Source organism: Notechis scutatus, chromosome 1 (assembly GCF_049901735.1).
Source record: "Notechis scutatus isolate UNSWTSFEM ecotype Mainland chromosome 1, rNotScu1.2, whole genome shotgun sequence".
Lineage (NCBI taxonomy): Eukaryota > Metazoa > Chordata > Lepidosauria > Squamata > Elapidae > Notechis > Notechis scutatus.
The window spans coordinates 87656756-87681062 of record NC_142009.1 but is presented as its reverse complement, the minus strand read 5'-3'; the positions used below and the strand labels follow the sequence as shown (position 1 = coordinate 87681062).

The following is a 24307-nucleotide window of genomic DNA, read 5'->3' as shown; positions in this document are numbered from 1 at the left end:
TTAATTATGTAATTCCTACAAATATTCTAATTTGCCTACATTGTCCTTGAAAGCAGTTTACAAATTGCATTTAGTTCAGAACAGAACTGTTGCATTGCTAACTGGAATCAATCATGACAGATGGTATTCAGTTAGGTGCTCCTGTTAATGGAATGGGTTTCCTAAAATGAATGGACGGGTGAATAATTCCCTTCCCTGCCTGAAGTCTTCTTTCCACTATCAAAAATGAATTTTGAGGATTGGATGATTCTATACAGATTATCCTATTCAAGTGGTGCTGTAAGAAAGCTTCAGTCATATTCATAAGCAGGTTTATGAACTTTGGCTTGAATCTGTAAATTTTATGCAGAATGGTATGTGCTTATGTAACAACTTTCCTCTTGAATCTGTAAGTTTACACAGCATGCTCTAACTTCACTAGTCCCATAATATAAAGGTAGTCCAGAGATTACAACATTTTGCTTAGTGACCATTTGAAGGGTTATCCAATGCAAATGAAGTTTAAAGATAACAGTCATATAGTAATAGTCTTGATATAGTCTTGAAATTACCCATCGAAAAGCTAAACCTGAACAATAGATTGAAGAGGATATGTTACAATGTTTTGCAGTAATGCTAATTATGTGCTATACTTTTATTGAATTTAAAGAAACTATTTCTTATACAGTATATGCATATATAAAGTTAGTGTATGCAGATTTATGAAAATCTATATTGTAGTTTGGCAAATATATTTTTACTTCTTGGATGAAATAGGACTAGTTGCCCTAATATTATAAGTATATTGACCTTTTAGAGAACAAATTTGAGTATGTTGTCTTTGTACAGGATGCTTATTTCTTGCATTTCAGTGGTTGTTGTTTCTTTTCAGAAATTGTAATTAAAAAACCTGAACAATTTATTGAAATTGCTAGTCCTTTTCTGAACTTCAGAGTTCCTGCTATACCTATACCAAGAGACACGTAAGTAGATCAATCAGTGGGCTTCACTGAGTATAATTCAGTATCGTGTGGTGACAATAAATACAATTAAAATTATTTTAATTACAGTACACCACTGAGAAGTATGGGAGTAATGTAGAGAAATGAAAAATAAAAGAATAAATGAAAAGAATAAAATTTCAGGGTAATTTTATTCTTATAAAAATGTAAAAATTATTATAAAAGTTAAATTTCAAAAATCTTATGTGGAAATGTAAAATTTTCTAGATTTCCAAAAATCTGAAATGTGCTTGAACTAATGTTTCAGTTACATACATACCGTGTTTCTCATATAATAAGACCAGGTCTTATTTTTTTTTGAGCCCCGAAAAAATGGCTAGGCCGTCTTTTCGGGGGTGACTTAATTCCCCCCCTTGCATCTTCAGGCGGGCGGGCGGCGACGGCTTGGATGTTGACCTCGGCGTTGGTGGGGCACTTCATATCGGGGTCAACGCAGGCAGCACCATATCCGGGTGTGCAACAAAAGTACTTCCTAACAGCAAGCCCCCCCCACCATTCCCACCATTTTGCATGTTTTAATATAGGCCTTAATTTGGGGGGAGGGGCTTAATTTCATTTCATGCCTATAAAACATGCTGGGACTTCCTATTGGGGGAGGCCGTATTGTTGGAGAAACAGGGTACATACATACATACATACATACATACATATACAATTGGAACACTGCTATAGCAGCGTCTATATGTGGAACTTTTCAATTTTTGTTACATATTGATATAATTTTTCACTTTTAGCAATAGCAATAGACTGATATATCACCCCATCATCCTTTAGAGCACTCTCTGGCAGTTTATAATGTCAGCATATTGTCCTCAGAAATCTGGGTCCTCATTTTTCTGACCTTGGAAGGATGGAAGACTTTGAGCCCATCAGGATTGAACTCCAGGCTGTGAGCAGAGTTAGCCTGCAGTACTGTGCCACCATGGCTCTTCATTTTAAAAATGTATTTTTCAATAACATGCTATGGGTTGAAAAAATATAAATGATCTGCAGGCTGTAGTAATCCAAGTGGAGAAATAGGACTAAATTAAAAAAGACCCTATGAATGATAACAGGTACAGCAACTAACCTTAAAATTGACAAAAAATATTGAAATGGTGGATAGCTTCTGCCTTTCAGGATTGACAGCCAATAATAAAGAAACCATCTGCAAAGAAATATGCTACACACTAGTACTTGGTAGGATAGTAATGAAGTCCTTGGAAGAGATAGCCAGGTGCTGTGAGATGTACTGTATATACCTACAAAAACCAATACAAGTAATCCTGGATTTACAATAGTTTATTTAGTGACTGTTCATAATTACAACATTGAAAAAACGACTTGTGACTGTTTTTCACAGTTATGAACATTGCAGCATCCCCATGGCCATGTGATCAACATTCACATGCTTGGCAACTGACTCACATTTATGATGGTTGCAATGTACTGGGATCAGGTGATCACCTTTTGCAACCTTCTAACAAGTAAAGTCACCAGATTCATTTAACAAACATTTTATTAATTTAACAACTGCAGTGCTTCACTTAATAATGGCAAGAAAGGTCAAAACATTTTCTCAACAACTGTCTCACTTAGCACCACAAATTTTGTGCTCAATGGTGGTCATAAGTCAAATACCACCTCTACTAATCAGGCAGTGGTTTTCCCTGTGATAACAGGATTCAAAGACTATTGACACTTTTAAATATTGGTGGTGAAAACTCTTGAGAATGCCATGGAGAGCCAAGAAAACAAATGGATCATAAAAACAAATCAATCCAGAGTTCTCATTTGATGTATAAATGATCAAGCTCAAATTATAGTATTATGCAAAGATCTAGCTGTCAACAACAGGCTCTAATGCTGGGAAATGTCTACTGTTGACCTCACCCCATTCCTAAGAGGTCTGTAAGGGGTGTGCATAAGCGCACCAACGTGCCTACTGTCCCTGTCTTAATGTTCCCTTTTATTCGTATCTATTTCATGTATTAATAATTGTGTTTATACTTACATATATTATCAAATGCATACTTGACAAAATAAAGAAATAAAATAAAAATAAATAAATAAAATCTGAAAGGAAAGGAAAGAAGAGGATGGTTACCGGCAAATGGATGGACTTAGTTAAGCTCTGAAAACCTGAAGGGCCAGGTTGAGACCATACCACTCTGAAAAGGTCAATCAATGTGATTGCTGAGAGTTGACAATTAATTTTCAATAAGACATCTCCAAAAGAAAGAAATATACCATGACATATATCAAAACTTCCCTTGGATTGACATTACGTTAGTTTGAGGGATAGCTTTGAAGCACAATAAAACATTATTTTTACAGTTAATTGTATTCAGGATGTTTTAACATTTGAAGGACTTTTAATATTATGTGCTACACTCTTCTGTTAATATTTTACATACCATGGACCAGATAATATATAAATAGAAATATTACTTCAAATCATCATTGTTTATAAAGCCGGAATCAAAACCATTTGATTGATTGTGGGATACTGGTCTTGCCAGCAATTCCTATTAATTGGTTAGTTTAACGTGGGGAACTGGGGGGGGGGGGGGATTAACAAGTATAAGAGTTGCTGCAACAGAAGAAACTTTGGGTGTATGCCTGAAGACTAGAATTTGACAGAGATTTCCAGGGGGAAATGGATGCTTACATAAATATGTATTTATTTCATTTATATTCCAAGGCAGTGATTTAACAGAGAAATCAAGGTTTCAAGATATCTGGAAATGATGAGAGATATATTTAGTCCATGTATCAAAATTAGGGAGATAAAAATATTCAAAACAAGAAAATGAGGATTTAGCTTGCTTTTATTTTTAAGAGAAATGTTTATTTGTATCTCTTTAGCCACTTTCCACCATCTACTTTTAAAAAGGGATCTCTTCCAGCATCCAGCCTTCCTTGTGTCACTGAAAGTGATGAAAGCGCATTTGACAGTTCTGGAGATACGAATATCAGTTTAGAAGAAAACTCTCAGGTTAAGATGTTATTTATTTATTTAGTTATTTAGTATTTATTTAGTATTTATTTATCTATCCATCCAATTTCTATAGTTGCCCAATTCAACCAAGTGACTCTGGGTGGCTTACAATTCTAAAATTATAAAACAATAAAAATATTCACAAAATAAATAAGTATAAACAGCAACCGTGATGATTAATCAACTAATAGTAAAGCCAACTAGCAGAGCCCTTAATAGATTTAGAGCCCCAGGCCTGGACAGATGGCCAAGTTTTTAAAGCTTTGCAAAAGGCCAACAATGTTCTAATCATTCTAATCTCCAAGGGGAGAATATTCCATAGGGTAGGGGTTAAAAGCCTGTCTTCTAATTCCCACCAGTTGACACCCTAGGTGTTGGAACCTGCAGCATGCCCAATCTGTTGGATCGAGTTGGATGAGTAGAAACTCTTAGGAAAAGATAGTTCCTCAGGTAACCTGATCTCAAGCCATGAATTGCATCTTGAAGTGCAGTGGGAAACACACTGGCAGCCATTGCAGCTCACAGAGCAATGTTTAGTTTAGTTTAGTTTATTGTCATTGCACCTCGTACAATGAAATCAAACACCATCTTCAGTGCACATCATGACCATGACCATGAAAATAAACACAAACACATATCCTTCACCCTTCACACATTGAACCAAAAACCCCCGATACCACACCAACACTGCACTATACATATGTAATGGTATTACATATGCCATGTCAGCACCATTTATTACCCATGCAGCCACATTTTGCACCAATTGAAAATTCCAAATACTGTTCAAGAGCAGCTCCATGTAGAGTGCTATGGATACTGTATTTATATTTATATATTTATATCCATGTTTTTATTTTACATATCTCTATCGGGTGGGATTTTACCAGTTCGGACCGGATCTATAGAACCGGTTGTTCTGATTCTGCACAGTTCAGAGAATCGGGAAATCGTGCCCCTGGCTGGCTCCGCCCCTCTCCACCCACCCCTCCCCTCCCCACCCAGTCAATCCTTATCGCACATGCACAACATTGCGCACATGCCCGACATTGCTGACTGCGTTCTTCCCTGCCCAGTCACCCCTTAAGGTATTTTTCCCCTCCTGACCATCAGCTGTTCCTATGATCAGCTGTGCCAAGATTCCCCTTGCTTACTTACTACTTCGCCCAGGAGGCTTCCCTGAGTCACAGGAAGGCAAAAAAATGGAAGGAGGGGTGCAAAAACGCTCCCCCAGGAGGCTCCCCTGAGGTGCAGGAGGCCCCAAAATAGAGTGTAGAGGATTGCTGCATGCCCCCTCTAAGCTCAGTTTTTTTCCTTCCTGAGCCCCAGGGAAGCTTCCTGGGAGCAAAAACGCTCCCCCAGGAGGCTTCCCTAAGGCCCAGAAGGCCCCAAAAATGGGTGGAGGGGGAGGTTGGTGCTGCAGAAAAGCCATGCCCATCCAGTCACATGGCCACACCCACCTAGCCATGCCCAAAGAACTGGTTGTTACAAAATTTGAATCCCACCTGATCTCTATACATTTATATTTAACTAAATCTAATACAAGGCAATATTTAGATGAATCATGCCAACATTGCTAGCCTCCATAGAGTGGAAGATAGTTGTCCCCAATGCTTCATTGATCCAGATCAATTCTCATGAGTGATTGGGGATTTCTCCTACAATCTGGAGGAATTCCTCTGAATATGTGGTCAGACTTTAGAACAGCGAGGTGACCAGGGATTGGTTTTTAAATCCCTGTTTGCTTTTTGGTTTATGAAGATTTCCAAGGAACAAAACAATCAAAGAGACATATAAAGCAATGGAAGCAAAAGACCTAAAGTAAATTTCACAAAACATAAAAAGAGCTCACATCTGAGTCTGCACAATGGCAATATAGGCAGCAAACCATCCGATTTTCTGTTCTTATTGCAATTGTGCTTCAATGGCCCTATCCTCTCTTATAAGGAATGAGGGAAAGAAGGCTCTCATTTCATTAATATTAGGCTACATTTGTCTAACATTTCAGCAGTACAATTGTTCAGATATAATCGAGACTATATTCCACATAGGCAAAATATAAAAAGATAACTGAGCTTGGTTTCTTAGAAAATATTTGGGAATAATTTTGGTTTGTTAGCTCTGAGAAAATGGATATAAAATTATTTGGTATTATTAGCCCCACCCTTGTAAACTGCATCCTTACCCCAGCTGATTCTTTCAGGAAGCTGTCTGGGCATGATCAGCTGAGAGTCAATGTTTCACAAAGGGAAGAAGTAATGTTGGTTGTTTTGAAAATAACATTTTAAGTAACAATCAAAGACATTTCTTCCTCATGAAAAGGTTTTTTGTGGTTCCAGCTATTTTGGACCAGTTTCACTAAGTCTTTAACTTTCCCATTTTAGGAAATATTGTTGAGAAAGTGGTGAGATTACAGTTAGAAGAAATAGTTTCTCTGGCTCACTTTCAGATTGTTTCAGACCCTGGACAATTGCTGTAGTTGATAACTTTAATTAAGACGTGATTGGGGACAGGTTCTTCCTGGTCTTTCCTTTCAGTAGCCTTTATTACCATTAATTATCATATTTGTATGGGCTCCTTATAACTTGAAATTTGATGGCATTGGGTTATGGTGTTTTCACTCCTTCTGGAATGGACAGTCCCATTCAATAGTTGAGGAAAAGGAGAGATTAGTCTGGTGGCTGCTACCATATATCATGTTACAGGGTCCAGCTGTCTTGTTCTCATGTTTTTAAACATTCATGTGAAGCTTCTGTAAGTGGTAAATCTGCCAATTTGTTCTGAAGTCTCATCAGTATTCATCTTCACTTGGAGCTAGTCTGTTTGTGTGTATTAACACATATGCAGCATCTTACTGCTATTAGTTATTGGTTTAAAATATTAATAGCTTCTCTAGTTTGAAATCTAAATTTTATTTCTTTTTCAGAGGCAGATTCTGAACTTAATTACAACCATTAAAAATGGAGAGTTTAATGCAAAATCATTTTCCATTCAAATATGTGTTTGCAATCTTGCAGGATATCTGACAGCTTTGATATCTGTTAGAAAAAAGTGTTTGGAGAGGATTTTTCTTATACTCTTCTTTTATACATTGATTTAAATGATTTATTGATAGCTTGAGAAAGCAAAAAACCCATTCTCCTAAATTTGTCACAATGAGCCTCCTTTTGATGCAGACAGTGCTGCTTGCTGTCACAAACTGATTATGACTTCCAGTGAGGGCACCATGAGCTAAATATCCCTGAAGGAGCAGAGATGGCATTTATGGCAGAGATTGGCAGCCAGATGCTCAGTTGCGGCTCACAAAATCTCTCTGGAGATAGAAGACATGTACTCTGGAACCTCATTTCTTAATCACATTTGGAATTTTTTAAACTGCTTTTTAACTATTACCCTTTGGAATAGCAAGCTTTTATCACATTCACTGGGTGAGTCCCTTTCTCCTTAGCAAAAGCATTTTTAGGTACATGTAGCCCAAAGTCTTGATGCTCTCATTTAACAGTATCACAAATATAGTGAAAACTGCGAATGACAAGTTGAAATCAATTGTATTGAAAAAGGTTGTGAATGATAATCGTTTCTTGTATAATCAGTTCTCAAAAGGTTGCTAATTTGGAATGTCAAATTACAAATAATCGTATAATGTAAACATGCTAAGGGAAATCTACTTATCTTTTAACTTCACAAGCATATACAAAAATCTATTGAGATTTGATAGTGTTCTGGTTTTCTTTGCATATCCATATGAAGTTACTTTTACTAGATCATATTAAATCAATCAAGTTATACAAATGATTCCATTTTTCTTACATATAATAAAAAGATTATTTAGAATGTTTTGAGACTAGCTTCATCATAATGAGAATCTTCTCTAATTAATAAGTTGATTCTCACACTGATAATAAGGCTAGGAGCTGTTCTGTAAACAATATTAAGGGTAGCTCATTAGAATTTTTGTGTAATAAATCTTATTCAGCAAAATTCATAAATAAATGTTTCTTGAATGTTAGAGTTCTGGCATTAACAAAAGAGAGGTCAAGAAATAATTGGATTGGAAGTTGCCTGTGGAGATTCTCAATCATCCAGGTCCTGGTTGTCCCAAAGGTGCTTTTTCAAAAGGCAACTGGACTTTTTTTGTTTTTTTCCTTGAAAACATTGCACTGCTCATCTAAGAAGTTTCAATCAGAACTGAAGAAGCTTCTTGGAAGAGAAGTAAAGCATTTTCAAGGGGAAAAAAACAAGAAAGTCCAATTGCCTTTTGAAGAAGCACATTTGAGACAATTGAATTGGAATTACAAGTAAATATGTGTAGTGCACAGGATTACATCTTGTGACTTCTTAAGTAATGTTACATGATTATTTGTATTGCTATAATAAAGTTACTTTAAATATGTGTTTTTACTCTGCAGGAATCTGGTGTAGTTCCACAACATACTGTTGAAGGATCCACTAAAGGTAAACATTATGTGGTAATATAGTCTCTTCGTTTAAAAATGAAAAAAAAAACAACCCATATTTTTACAACCATTTTATTTATCTTAGTCTCACGTCTAAATAGTTAATTAAAAATGGGAGAAACCACAATTATTGCAACAATTGCATAGAAAAGCAATATAAAAATAGACTAAATGCTGCTGATGAAAAAGGATCCATTTGATGAAACTCATTGTTATCCATTTATCAGCAAATTGTGACCTTTGGAATAAATTTAGGCAAGAGAAGGGAAGCAAAGATGTAAGATATGCTCTGTTGTATGATTGGAAGTCCTGTAGCAGAATGTTAGGTTTCACCTGCTAATATCAAAAGCATAAAAGAACAGGACAGACTTCCAAAAGGTTTCAAATACATTTGAGGACAGAATTGCCATTTCCTGCTATTATATAAAGTTTTTCTTAAGTGTCACAACATAGCCATCAACAAATTCCCTATTCCGAATTTTACCTCTGCAGTGAGCTCACTAGGTGATGTTAAGCAAACCAGTCTTACTTTCAGTCTACCATAGAGCTGATATGTAATTAGATCACACTTGTAAAGTTTTTGAGCACTATTTAGATGTTAGTATGAGTTTGTCCCCTCCTGCAATGGGAGTATCTTTGATAAGCATTCTGTGGTTTCCTTGTACATGAAATGAATGTTGTTGTAAATTGATCTCTTGTGTAATTTCAGTTTTGGTTGTTTTGCTTACATATGTTAGACCTATAAGCCGTTCAGATCGGAGTGATCAGCCAAATAAAGTGAAGTGGAATTCACAAACAAAAGAACATAAGTGGGTGAAAATGCAGAAATTCCATAAGTACCAAACCATTTCATCTGATCTCTAGAATTCTATGCTACATAAAAAATGTAATAAAAAGAATTTCATATTATATGAGAGATAGGATGTTAGACAAACCACTACCAAATTTCAAATATGATTTTGATACAATAATATTTATATAACGGTTTATTAATATTCCATTAATGAGATGCCTTAGAACAGTGCTTTCCTGGGTATACTACCAAAAATTGAGGGAAGCCCATTACCCAATCACAGCAGGGATATTTAAATAAGGACTTACTGGTAAGAAGTAAAAAAGACTTTATAATAAAGAAAATGTTTGTGATAGTTTTACTGAATATAGACAAGAAAAAAGATGGACATTCTATTAATTACATTATTACATAATGTTAATTAATTACAGTGTTGGATATTAATATTACAAACATTTAGTTATCTGACTTTTTTCAAAATTAAATGCAACATTGGAAATGAAATGAAAAAAATGAAGGAAGAGTATATACCAAGGAATTTGTTTAGAATAAAGATTTTGGTCTTAAACTAAATTACTTGAGATTAAAATCTCTATTATATTTCCAGATGATTACACTGAGACAGATGCTATTACTTCAAGAACATTTTTATCAACTTGTACCACTTGAGTTTTGAATTTGTACTCTGAATTGGATTATAGCTCAATCCAACAAATACACTGAAAGTTCATTTATGTTGTTTTAACTTTATTAAGATAGTTGAATCATCAAGAGTTTCCCTATATATATTTTCTAGTTCATTAGCACCATCATATTTTCTTTTTCAGAAACATAGGTTTAATCTGAGGGGAAAAAGTCTATATTTTTGTTTCTTATTCATATAGGTGAATCTACAGAAAAAGTAAGTAGTGAAGTAGCTCAGATACCAGACCAAGCAGATGCTACTTTCAACAACCAAATAGTAAATAAATCTCTTGAAGAAATGGAACTTGAAAAGACCATTAATTCCAAGGAAATATGGATGGACTATGAAGATTTCTGTATTTGCTTTCAGTAAGAAGCAGTGAGGGTTTTTTTTTAGTTGTAACCCTATATTTCTGAAAACATAATGTGTCTTGTATTGAAAACATTGTTTTGAATATAGCAAATAAGTTGCATTTAGACCCAAACAAGAAGGCAAGCAGTTGCCAAGGTTACATGCACAATCATTGGAGTTCTTTTTGAAAGGGACAGCATGAGAACTATACAGAAATTATTCTTTGTGTCAAGATCTCCCGTTTCTATGGTTCTGTATTCTCCAGAGTTTTATCAATTGATTTTAATTGAGAACCAGAACTAAAGAATTCACTGCTGCATAAGACTATATGTACAGTCTTACATATAAAGGCTGTAAATAATTTCTGTCCATCAATAGTAATATTTTTCAGTTTGGGCTCTACAAAATACTGGGAATGAATTTTTATTATTACTATTAATCTGTCTTCTTCTTTAACTGAAAAGTTAAGAATATTTTTAAATTTAGTAAAGATTGACATTGCTTGAGGGATCTTTATATTACCTATGCTAAAATAATCATATTCATTTTCCTTAGGAATTTATATGTTTTCCACAAACCAAGTACCTATGCCTATAACTATCAGAAATCAGATTTTAGGGTAAGTTTATTGACAATATAATTTATTTATATCTCAGTATGTTTCAGTTTCTATTGATTAAACATATTTATCAAATAAAGTTTATTTATGTATCCAATACCATACTTTGAAATATAACAAAAATGCTACCAATTGTAAGTTGCTACAACATTTGATGATAGAATTTAAGCAGAAAGATCTTTTCTCCTTGCAGATGGTAGATGATCGAGTCTTGTATTATATGTGTGTGGACAGCTTGAAGCCTACTGATATTCTAGTTAGCTTTTCTGCATTAGTACATTGGGGAGAGACTGGAGGTAAGATTAATACAAAGCACAATAATAAGATTAATATTGTTCTCTTGGATTTTTCCTAAGAGATATTCAGAAATAGAAGTAAACCAGCTAAATCAATAATATTCACCTTGTATGCATTTTTCCTTATTTTTAGTGTTCTGTGAAAATTACCTTGTAAATATTTTTAGATCAGGAATATTCAGTTGAAATACACATGTAACTATAGTCCATTTTGTAGCTTTTATTATTTATTATTGTAGCATGCTCATTATAAAAATGAAGAATGGTTAATAACATAAAACAACCAAAAATAAAATATTAGTAAAATCAATAAAGTCAAGAGAAGAGATACAGGGAAAATCCCTACTATTGTACTATGACTTGCTTGTAATTTTGCAGAAATGTTCAGTGAAACAGGCCTATTAATATTGACTTATTCAGACTCATATATATCCATACAACTGTCATTCAGTACACTTTGCAAAAAAAGACATTTCACATTAAGAGTTCCAAAGACCCTCCAATTATATTAATGCATGAAGGGAATTATACTTAATGTTGACAGAAGACAATCCATTGCAAGTGTTTGTATGCTAATATGCAATTAAAATATTACATAGTCTACCATGTTTTGTAACTGAGAATCTGCAACCTGAATTCAAAGTATGACAATTCAACTTTGTAAGGACAACCACTACCAAAATGTGGTCAACTTCACACTGTCCATCCTTTTCACAATCATGTTTGTTTGTTTGTGTTTGATTTATGTAACTGTCCATCTCATACATATAACTCTAGGTGGTTTACAATAGACAAAATAAAGAGTAAAAATACATGGCAGCCAAGCATCATATAAACAACCATCAACAAAGCCAAGAGACAGGCCACACCATATATTGGGGACCCCAGTATGGATAGAAGACCAAGTTTTGAGGGTCTTATGTAAGGCCAACAGGATTGGGGCTAGACTAATCTCATATGGAATGATGAAGGTAACTTCTAGCACCCCAAATTATCCTTAGAAGCACATTGGAAACAAATGTATCACATGTGCTCAGTAACTGATGCCATTTGCTACCCACACACTACATTTCCAAAATCTTGCCATATGTAGTAGTTTTTCATGCTCTTCATTCTAATCACAATGTGTGCCCCCCCCCGCCCCCAAATTGAATTTCTTTTGTTAATTGTTTCAAAGAAGCAGTTGGATTTTATTAGTCTACAGTTGACTGAATATTTTAGTCTCTGGTACTCTTAGTAATTCTCTCTAGATTAATTGGAAGGTGCTTTTCTTTCTTCCCCATTCTTACATGTTTTCTTCTTCTGTCCAAGTTTGATTTTTGCAGGTTGCCTGAAGAAGAGCCTGCAGTTTTCTTGGCAAGGTTTTTTTAAAGAAATGTTTGCCACTGCCTCCTTCTGAGTGCTGAGAGATAGTGACTGACTCAAGGCCACCCAGCTGGCTTTGTGCCTAAGGCAGAATTAGAACTCATGGTGTCCCAGTTTTTAGCTTGACGCCTTAGCCACTACACCAAACTGGCTTTCTATTCTTATGTTACTAATAGAAAAAAAAATCATACCTTTAGAATCATAAAAATGTCCTTACCCTTCTCCTTCTTATCTAAATCTATCATTCTCCTTTGCCTGAACATTAATCTTTTTCTTTCTCCAGTGCACTGTCATACTTTACCCTTTCTTGAGCAACAAAACTATTAACTACCCTCACTTGCCTTCTGCTCATTCACTAAGCACAATGGTTGAAATTACCTTTGTCTTCTTAATATTTAACATTAATGTAGATATTGCTAGATCAATTAAACATTAAAACAAGATATTCCTTCAATAGTGGCTCCATCAATGATCAGATTTCTTTTATTTTTTTAATAATTTTATTTAAGCTTTTAAGCAAGTAAGACAAAATAAGTAGACTAATAGACATTAAGCAGGGGAAAAGAAAAAGAAATCAAGGAAAAAAGTATAAGAAAAAAAATAGGAAAAGAAAGAGAAAACCATAAAGAAGCAGCTTCTGATATTCTTCACAGCAGTTATAACTACAAATATATTTAACCTCTCTCTCTATTGTTCCATAATATTACTCTTCTTTATATCTATCCTTCAAAGCCATAAGTCACAAATTCTTTTTTTTTTCTTTTTTCATTTTTACACAAAATGTCCACAACAGGCTTCCAGTCAACAACAATGTAGATAATATTTTTCTCTAATCAAAGAAGTTAATTTATCCATTTCAGCAAAGTCTTCATCAACCATTCTTACACAGTGAGTAGTGTTGAAACTTTCCATCTTTGTGCATATAATAACCTTGCTGCTGTGATCATATATTCAAATAATCTCCCATGGCTTTTTTTCTAACTGCTTGTCAATTAATCTTCAAAAGAAAAGTTCTGGCTTCAATGATCAGATTTGTTTTAAGTTTGGTCTGATACTATCACATCTAAATTTACTTGAAAAACTTGATACTTGTGCCCAATATCTAGAGGAGTGCCTTCCAACCAAGAAGATGCACCATTTGGTAAACACCAAACGTGTCTAACTATTTCAGCCATGCCCATACAGCAACACAGAAATGTCTTCCTATTGCCTTCTTTAAGTTCCTTCACCTAAATGAAGTTTCCTTTACATCTGCAGAGCAAGAAAAAATAAATGCCAACAGTTTTTAGTTATGTCCTTTGTCTACTTTATCCTTAAAACCAGACTTTTCAGATTTTCTATCCTGGCTCAGAGGAATCTAGTGTTACCATAACAATCTGTACACACTGTCCCTCTTATTCAATTCAAAATAATTGGTGTTGATTTCTGTTCGTTTTTTTATTCATAGCCAAGTATAAAAATCCATTTTTGATGTCAAGGTTCTGTTCTGATTCAAGTAGAGCCCATTGTTCTTGTACAGACATGAATGTTTACAAAATGTTTTGCTGTACCTAATGAACTAAACTGTTTATGCCTATTCCAGAATCCCAGGCATATATTGAAAGCCATTGATTTTACTGTCTAGATCAGGAGTGTCAAACTCGATTTAATTGAGAGCTGCATCAGGGCCAGCTTGACATTTCTCTTGTTGGCGGGGGGGGGTGCCTGTGGTAGCCTGAGCACTCTTTCAGCAAAAACGGGCTCCCAAGATCCATTTTTGGCCACAACGGCCTCCTGCATCCTTCTGTCAGTGAAAATGGAGGTTGGGGGAACTGCTCTGTTTTCACTGGCAGAGGGGCTGCAGGAGGCTGTCACAGCCAAAGAGTCTGGGAGGGATGCGCATGGCCTTCCTGAGCTCCGTTTTCACTAGCAGAGGCACCATGGGCCAGTCCTTCACTGTTTCCAGGGGGCCCCCGCAGACCAGATCTAAGCATGGATCCAGCTCCCAGGCCTTGAGTTTGATACCCCTGGCCTAGATGAAGCAGAAAGCATTTCAAAGAAAGTCACACTGGCTTTCAGTTTTCTTTGGAGAAATTTAAAGTTGGCATGCAGGAATTCATGACTAAATTCTCCTATGTCACAATAGGCAGAGTAATCATTAAATATGTATCAACATGCAGACTACGTAAGTAGTGTGTGAATGTAGGCAGCATATGCACCAGGCAGGCAAATTACCATGTAGTCTATGAGCACTTCAGTAAATGAAATTATTAATTCATTTAGTTCTTACTGCAAGAAGATTCCTATTCATCATACTAGAAATGTATCGCATCATTTTTCTTTTCTTTGGTGTAATATCCACCTCTAACATAAAATATCATTTTCTGTGAATTAAAAAGGAGCTGTCATCTTGGCAATGGGAAGCTGTTATATTCCTCAAGACTTAATTTTCAAACTTTTCTATCTGAAAAATTGGATTCTCTGTGGTAGCAAACTTTGCTGTAGGGAAGAAATTTGATGGAAATACAACCAGTGGCATCATGTGTTCATCTGCAAATGCTATCTGATGGTTTTATGGTTTCCATTCTGCAAACTGCAAACAACGTTTAGCTATGTTTTGCTTCTGTTTTCCATAATAGCTTGAATACATTTTACTGCTTTCTAATTCCTGTTTTCAAATCTGATTAACTGACTTTGCCCAAACCAATGAATGTTTTCATAATTGTTATTTCCAGCTTCCATGTTTCTTTGGTATATCTTTAGTTCTCTTATTTTTCTACCACATTTAAACCTTCCTTAGAAAAATTACTTAATAACACATAAAGATTACTTAATAACACATTTAGCAAAATAACTGGGTTATAAAGCAGATGTAAGTAGAAGTTGAATGCACCCAACAAAATACACTTTAATAAAATGGTCAAATTCAAGGCTGTCTGTCATCATCAGAATATTTAGAATTGTTGGAAATTTCAAGATAATTGACAACTTCTGAATTGTAATGTCAACATAATCACTGTCACTGCAATCCCATATCAACCTACTTAGGTATATACTGTAGTTCCAATGCATTCATACAGAAATGTGTACATGCACACACATACACACACAAACACAGAATAACAGGACAATAACAGAATAACAGGACAGTTGAAAGGGACCTTGGAGGTCTTCTAGTCCAACCCCCTACAGGAGAACCTATGCCATTCCAGATAAATATAATATCAAACACAGTAGAAATCTATTCTCAAACAAGTTGTTTCTGGGGTGTACTGGTGGGCTGTATGAAGAAAAACTTTCAAAAGCATATATAGAAATAAAAGAGCACTTGCAAAAAGTAAATTTTCTCCCTTTTATGTGTCTATGTCTAAGTTAAAATCTTTAACTGTGACTACATGGGATTTCATGTGTCTCTCGGAATATTTGCATGGGATAACCAAATTGGAAGTGTAAGTGACTACAAGGTCATTTAAGGCAGGGGTCCCCAACCACCGGTCCACGGACCGGTCCCGGTCCGTGGAACAAATCCTACCGGCCGCTGGTTTGCTGGGCGCCGCCATCTTGTTTTGATGAAAAGTGCTTCGGTGAGCTTTTCAGGGTAGAAAGCTCACCGGAAGCACTTTTTCATCAAAACAAGATGGCGGCGCCCAGCTGATGCCGGTACCGGGCCGCGGCATAAAAAGGTTGGGGACCACTGATTTAAGGATCCACCCCCCAAAAGCAAGTGTCTCTGTATCATTCAATTGAAAATGGAAATTTCATTGAACAAGGAGGGAAAGGGGGGCATAGAAATATTACTGGCATTTTCATTATTTGAATTACACCGTATCTGTTCAAAGTGAGAAGAAATAGAGGAAAGTATGTTTGGTCCCAATCTTATTCTTAGTTATGGCACAATATGTTTCTTTTAAATTCAGTGGGATTTCTTGGTAGTAATGTATAAGATTATATTGGATTACCCTTTTTTTAACTGAATAGAGTTCTGAATTCATGGCATATCCTGGTATGATGCCTAAGTAAATTCAAAGCACAATAAATGATGTGCCTTTTTTTACTTATTCAGCTTATTCAGTACAAAGATTGTTTGCTGGAATATATAAACTAAATTTCCCTGATATTTAAATACAACAAATTTTGTGCTGGTTTGTATTTAATTTATAAAAAGAGGTATGTCTATATCGTATTTATAAATATATGTCCTGTTTTCTACTTTTCTAGCACTTGTACAGAAAGAAAACCAAATTGTTCCCATGGGGTTTCTCATGGTTGAAAGTTTCTCATGGAAACATTTATCTCCAGGGCAGTTAATCCTGAAGATCCACACATATGCTACTAAAGCTGCTGTAATAAGTCTTCCTGCTGGGTATGTGCTGGTTTCTTTCTATGTCACTCATTAAAGAACAGAAATATTATTCTGAATAAGATCAAAGGTTTGACTGTTCCCATAGTAGCAAGATAGGTGACAATTGAAAGGGAATCCACACAAAACAGAACCTGAATGCAATAACATCCTGCTGTTGTTGTTTTTTGCAGGTGAGATTGGAGGTATAAAAGCTCTGTAACAGGGGAGAATATATTATATAGCTATCGTATATATGTTGTGCATTATGAGGCATTGATTTGTTATCTCTGTAAACATGATCTTATATTTGTTTACCACGTGCATTTTATATGTTTATGCAACCATTTGGACACATGCCTTGAGAATTCTTCATTTCCCTTCTTCTTTTCTGTTTTGATTGTATAAGCTTTGATGGATTATTTAAAAGGAAATCATACAAGAATTACACACTACCCTTTTTTCAATAACTTGAAAACCACAGCTTAGCAAGAAAGGTCAAGAAGAAAGATGGTTTATGTCTACTTGTCTCTTTTTGTCCCTATCTTCTTTCAGTCCAAAGCAGTGCTCAACTAGAGAAGCACCTCTTGGCAACTTGTAAAGAGAGTAAGAAAACAGAGAAAAATGCATCCAAGTTGTTAAGGGAATAAGCAGAGAAACTAAGAGCAATATAAATACTGAGAGAAGCTTCATTATGACTTGCAAAGTTTATGTAATGTTTATCTTCTTGACTGAAGAAGACTCAAAATACACCTGCTCAAATGCAAGTTATTTCTTCATTGGAGGAGAAAGTGTATGCAGTTGAGGAGAGATGCATCTGGGAAGATAAAAAGTTCCCAGGCAAGACAGTTGACTCTCCCCAGGAGAAAGCAGAGAGAGTAAGAGAATACTAAACCAGAGGAGGGAAACTCTTTGACAGAGGCAACACCTGATTCCTGAAGAAGGTCACCAACTTAAGAAGCAATAAGATGAGAGACAGTAGAACTGAGAAACTGGTATCAAGCTCTTCCTTTCAGCTACTGAAAGGAAGCTTGATACCAAACAAAGCTTGATACCATAAAACATTGATAACATAAAACACCGTGGAAGATAAATGAGCTTCAATAGATTAAAGAAATCCAAAAGCTATCCTGAGAAAGAAGCGACATATCATGATTAAGTGATTATCTGCTTAGTGGAACTTAGGTGGCTGTGCACAAACCCAACATATCTGTCTAGAGAAAACATAAGTATTTAAAGAAACAAAATTTACCAAAGATTACAGAGAAGCAAAGACAAATTATGAATGGACCTGTAACAATAAGGGAAGTTTCCAAAGCTATAAAAAGGATTAAACTAAGAAAGTGGCTGGAGCACATGGATTAACTGGACCTTATTATAAAAGTTTTGAGGATGAATTTTTATTACCTTTACAAAGCATGATGAACTCTATCTTACAGGCACAAAAGATGACAGAGAGTTTGAAAGAGGCCAATATAGTATTAATATATAAAGAAGGACAAAATTTGACTTACTAAATCAAGACTACAAGTTGTTCACAATGATTCTTGCTAAGGAATCTTGCTAAACTAGTTTTGTAACAATTTATTCATGAGGATCAGTGTGAGTTTTTACTTAAAAGACAGTTAAAGAAGAGTGTTAGAAATGTTTTGGATATTTTGGAACAATATAATAAAAATAATCTGCATAAGTTTTCTTAAATGCATAGAAGACCTTTGATAATTTGAAGTGGGCTTTTTTGCTCAAAGTTCTTGAATATATGAATTTTGGCAAGAACTTTCTAAAATGGGCAAGATTAATTTCTACTTCACAGAAAGTAGAAATAATTATTAATGAAGATTTAAGAAAACCCTGTAAAATAGTGAAAGACAAGATGTTAAGATTGTGGGAGTAAAGATTAAAAAATAAACTTATATGTTAAGAACTTTTGCCAATAACGAAGAATTTGGTGCATTAAGCAGATTTGAGGAATAATAAATAGAAGATGAAGATGTTAACAAAAATATATGAAAATACAAGATTAAACAGAATTGATAAATAAAATGGGTGCTGGGATTTGAGAAGATAAAATATAATATGAATTGTCTGTTATTTCAAAATAACTCCATTAAGATGTGAAATTAAGTTTAAAAAGACATCTTAAGATGGGAGAAACTACCATCGTCATTGTTGAGAAGAATTTCTGTGATAGAAATGAATGTCCTGCCTAGAATGATGTTTTTATTTCAAAAAATATGTGATTTGATAACTGATGCTCCATTTAAGCAGTAGCAGAAGTATATATATAAATTTGTGTGACAGGGAAAAAACATGAGTTAAATATAAAATGTTACAACATGCAAAGGAAAGAGGAGGATTGGATTTACCTGCTTTGAAATGATGCATCTTGCTGTTTGGTTTGGATAAAAGAGTAACATTGCTTTTAGAGTGAAATCTCTTGGAATGAGAACAACATGACCTAAGATTTGGGTGGCATGGATATTTGTGGTACAATAAACTCAAGATTAACAAGGATTTTAAAGAACATTATGTTACATGTACCACATGAAAAATATAGATATCAAGCATGTTTTACCCCAGAACACCGTTATGACCCTTAGCCGTAAAGCATTTTATAGATGGGAAATATTTTTTGTCAAGGAGGATGTAAAGCCAAAAGAATAATTGGTGGTGGAGGGTTATAGTTGCCAATGGTTCTCTTATTCATAATTATTAGAAAGATTTAAAAAGATAAAATAATGATTTGAAAATTATAAAACTGAGTTTGAAATAGACTTGTGCACAAATGATAAATGTGTAACTGCGAAAATGTATAAACTTTTATTGAAATTTGAAACAGAACAAGTGAAAGAATTTATGATAAAGTGGACTAAAACTGATTATTCAGATGAAACAATAAGAAAATATGAAAGGACTGAAATTTATAATATGTTATAATTGTAAAGAGACTTTTTACAAAAGGATGTATCATTGGTATATGTCACTAGAGAAATTGTCTACAATGTATGAAAGCACTTCAAATTTATATTTGAAATATGGCTAACAAGAAAAGCTATTTATCATGTTTGGTGGAAATGTAAGAAAGTTAGAAAATGCTGGATTCAAATACTGATTCAGAGGACGTTCAAGATTAATATACAATTGAGACCAAAGGTTTTTCTTTATGGACTGATGGACAAACAGTTGGAAAAATGTTATGGAACTTGGTTTTGTATATGATAACTATAGCAAAATTCTTGCTTGCACAAAGATGGAAAGATTTATTTAATAAAACACTATTTGTCTTGGCTCCTTTAGTACTTGCCTTCTCCAACCAAATTCAGTTGACTAAGAATGTGCATTTAAAAAGAAACTACTTGGAGTTTTCCACTTTTGTTAAGTGAGGGTGGCTGAGAAGGCAAGTACTAAAGTAATATAGGAGCCTAGAAATATGATGATATATAAAGTAAATAATTTCAGTACACCGTTATACTAGTCCTGGTTGGTTGGTTAAGTGCTGTGATTAAGAGGTACTTTGCTTAGCCCAACTTATAAATTGATAAAAGAATTAAGATTTGTACCAGGAATTGATTTGGTTTGCTTTTCTGGGCTATTATTAGAAGTAATTCCAATTGGGTTCCATTAAATTGATCCTTTTAAATGTATGCTTAAATTACAGCCTCAGTCACTAAAATCTACAGTACCTGGTTATAGTTAAACAATCTTGTAAGATACAACAATATCACACTGTAAATTTTTAAAAAATGAGAAGAAAAGAGCATCTTGCTTAAACTATAGTGCACAAGATTTGAATCCATCTCACTATGTTAGCTACTGCGGTAAACTACCAGAATGATTTTGGATTAGGCATTATATCTATATTGCTATGCATATGTATTTTGCAACTTAACCAATATTTTTGTAGGTTAAATGAAATGCAGACTTCCATGCATTGCTTATTTCAGTCCATAAATTTTTATATTCACTTTTTTCTATTATGTGTGAATGTTATATTTGGAAATTTTAATTACTTTCGTGTGTTGCTTTTTTAAATATAGCCGCCACGTGTTACTTTTTACTGCAAGCTCTCCCATAGGACACAATATCCATCTCTGTAGTATGGTGCCATGTGTATTTGGTGAAGAGGATATCGTTCTACCAAATCTTGAAAAGGTATTTGTTACCATAGTAACTGGATTTGTGTTCTCATTGACTATTATTTACTTTATAGTGGGTTTTTTGTTTCCTTTTTCATTTCATTTTATTTACAGTCTCTATTTTTATTTTATACTTGGCTTTGAAAAATAAAGCAGCCAGAACTTGCTTGAAAATATTGGCTTTTAGTGGCATTGCATCCTAGGGTCACCATAGGCCAATGCAATCAATGGAATGATTATATTAATCATTAACTTTAGGTATGACATGCAGCCTTTTCCTGATGAGATTAGATAACACATCATATCCATGGTGTCCAGATCTGATGACACATACCATGTGGGTTTTGATGGTGTCACTGATTAGAGGTATTGATAAGCATTATAAGTTAGTATATACTACATCCACTTATACATTTGGCATATGAATATACTTTAAATAGTTCTTAGATTTTGGCAGTTGAAATAGTTCTTTCTCTCCCCCCAGGAAAGCTATCGTTTTATGGAACAAGCTGCTGCTATAATGAAAGCCATTGGAAATGTATTAATTAATTATGGGAATGCAGAAAACCTTCCCAAAGCTATGAAAGCCTTGGAATTAACACATTGCCCCCCTGATCTCTATGGCACAGGAATAGCGAGAGAACATTCTAAGGTAAAAAAACAAAACAAAAACAGAAGAAGACTAACTTGTACAGGTAGTCCTAGACTTACAATAGTTCATTTAGTGACTGTTCCAAGTTACAACATCACTGAAAAAAGTGACTTATGATTGCTTTTCCCTCATAAGGCCATTGCAGCATCCCCATAGTCAAGTGATCAAAATTTGGATGTTTGGCAACTGTCGTATATTTATGATAGTTGCAGTGTCCTGGGATAAATAAATAAATAAAATGTGAATCCCTTTTGCGACTTTCTGACAAGCATCATTAATGGGGAAGCCAGATTCACTTAAACAACGGTGTTACTAACTTCAAAACTGTAGTCATACACTTAACAACTGTGGCAAGAATGGTTATAAAATGGGGCAAAATTCAATTAGCAACTTTCTCACTTAGCAACAGAAATTTTGGATTCAGTTGTGGTCATAAATTCAGGACTATTTATATATGCTCTATGGTTATTGTTTCTTAATAGGATCTGTCATCTAATTAATATGTTTAAGAAAATATGATATTAATTCATAATAATTTGAAAAGTCTTGGCATTTTTCAATGCTGACAAAAAGCCTAGCCCAGATACCACTTACAAATCATCTGAGAGGATCTAAGTCAAGTTTATCATGTTTTCTATGTAATCCTGTCTTCGGAGGCTGTAGATCTGATCTTGGAATCCCATTCCCAATGATTCCACAGAATAGTAGTAGTAGTAGTAGTAGTAGTAGTAGTAGTATGGTAGCTCAACAACTCGAGTCCTAATCAAGGATCTAGGAACTGTTAAGGTAGCGTCAGAGGATATAAGCTGTTCCAAGTAGCGTGGTTTTTTTGTAGAATCAGGGTATTCAAGTCTGATAAATTCAGAGTTTCCAAATAGCAAGGTAGCCCTTTAGGTATTGCTCCAAGGGCTCCAATTACAATTGGGATAACACACGATTTCTTTTTCCAAAGTCGCTCAACTTCGGTTTATAAGTCTTTGTAATTTTTTTGTAATTTTTTTCTTGCTGCTTGTCTTCAATTCATGCTTGTCATTCATTCTTGCTGCTTGTCTTCAATTCAATACCAGGTATTGCAATGTCGATGAACCAAACCTTTTTCTTTTCAAAACTTACTACTACTACTACTACTACTACTACTACTACTACTACTAGTTGTTGTTGTTGTTGTTGTTGTTGTTATTGTTATTGTTATTGTTGTTGTTGTTGTTGTTATTATTGTTATTATTGTTATTATTGTTATTATTGTTATTATTGTTATTATTGTTATTATTGTTATTTTGCAGCTGTTGCTTCTCAAATGACAAGACTTTTTACAAGCAGGGAATCTGTCTTAATCCCAGATATGCTCCCAAAACACCACCTAATTTTTACAAATCTCTAAGATGGTGTGAATTTTATTTTTTTTATACCAATATATTATGATCAGATAAATATATCTGATGCTGTGAATAAATATTTTACAATATCTTCTGAACACAACTGGATGATGTCAAATCAAATCTCATCTAATAAAAAAATAACCCATTTATACAATCGTAATGAAAGCTAGTTCCCAAATAAATGCACGTGTATAATATAATAATGGCCTGTTTACTTAGATACAAAATAATATGTCAAATGTATATGTGTACTTATTTTAAATAATTTTCTGTTGTTTATTTTTATATATTTAGGCTTTTAATAATGCATTTTGGCATCTGATAAAACAAATATTAGGGAATGTTCCTTCCAATTATGAATTTGCTTACAGAAGTTTTACACTGGATTTTAAGCTCAGTGATGTTTCTCTTGAAGACACTGAATCCTCAGGTAAAATAATGTCTGAAGGAATTTATCAGGAATATTTGCCTTTAAATATTTAATTGATAATAGAATTTGGGAGAAGATCAGTGAATATTGACAAACAAAAAGCACCATTGTTAAGCTTCATTAAAATGGTAAATGCCCTTTTTATCCCTCATACATCTGAAATGAGGTGGCTAATTAACTTATCTTTATTATTAAGCCTATTTGAGGAATTTAAAATGTTTCGTTTTTATTTTTTGGACATTTTTCATTCCTTGATAATAGAAAGCAATAGTGAGTCTGAAGAATTTGCCCAGAAACCATGCCAAGATAGTGAGAGTGAATGAAGAGTACTGCTAACTGTATTTCCTTCTTTGTGTATGCCGTTGATGATTGAAAGCCAGCGAAGTGGCATTTTGAAGTTTGGACATAGCCTTCAATATGTGTTGGTCATGGCTTCATTTCACATAGTCCTACCTACTATTATATAAAGCTGACGTCTAATACTGAAAACATAAACATATTGTGAATATATAAACTGATTTCAAGTTTTTAAGTAAAGCCTAAAATTATGCTCTTCATAATTTTTTTCCTAATTTTGGAGCTGCAGTCATTTCAACACCAATGCTACCAAATAATAACAATAAAGATTAAGAATTTTCTTTAGCTCTTCTTTCCCTCTAGTGGTCTTTTGGATTTTTGCAATTACGATCTAGTGGCCCTAAACATTTGCAGATACTTAACAAAATCATTGAAAAACTTATAGTCATATATGTTTTGAAACTTTAATTGAATTTCTGTTTTAATTAATTCCTGACGGACAAAAAGAACAATGCCTGTCTTACCTACAATGAAATTCAATGTAGAGA

General features: G+C 34.3%; 1 protein-coding gene across 2 annotated transcripts in view; it reads left to right on the top strand.

Moving 5' to 3' along the window:
• Positions 1–24307, top strand: part of ADGB (androglobin) — an 88577-nt gene that overhangs the window by 25422 nt on the left and 38848 nt on the right. For both annotated transcript variants that reach the window (XM_087970364.1, XM_087970362.1), the window contains 10 exons: positions 872–962; positions 3849–3978; positions 8391–8436; positions 10116–10284; positions 10823–10886; positions 11080–11182; positions 16745–16889; positions 20903–21017; positions 21486–21653; positions 23327–23462. In XM_087970364.1, coding sequence (XP_087826490.1) covers positions 872–962; positions 3849–3978; positions 8391–8436; positions 10116–10284; positions 10823–10886; positions 11080–11182; positions 16745–16889; positions 20903–21017; positions 21486–21653; positions 23327–23462 — 1167 coding nt within the window. The remainder of the gene's footprint in view (positions 1–871; positions 963–3848; positions 3979–8390; positions 8437–10115; positions 10285–10822; positions 10887–11079; positions 11183–16744; positions 16890–20902; positions 21018–21485; positions 21654–23326; positions 23463–24307) is intronic.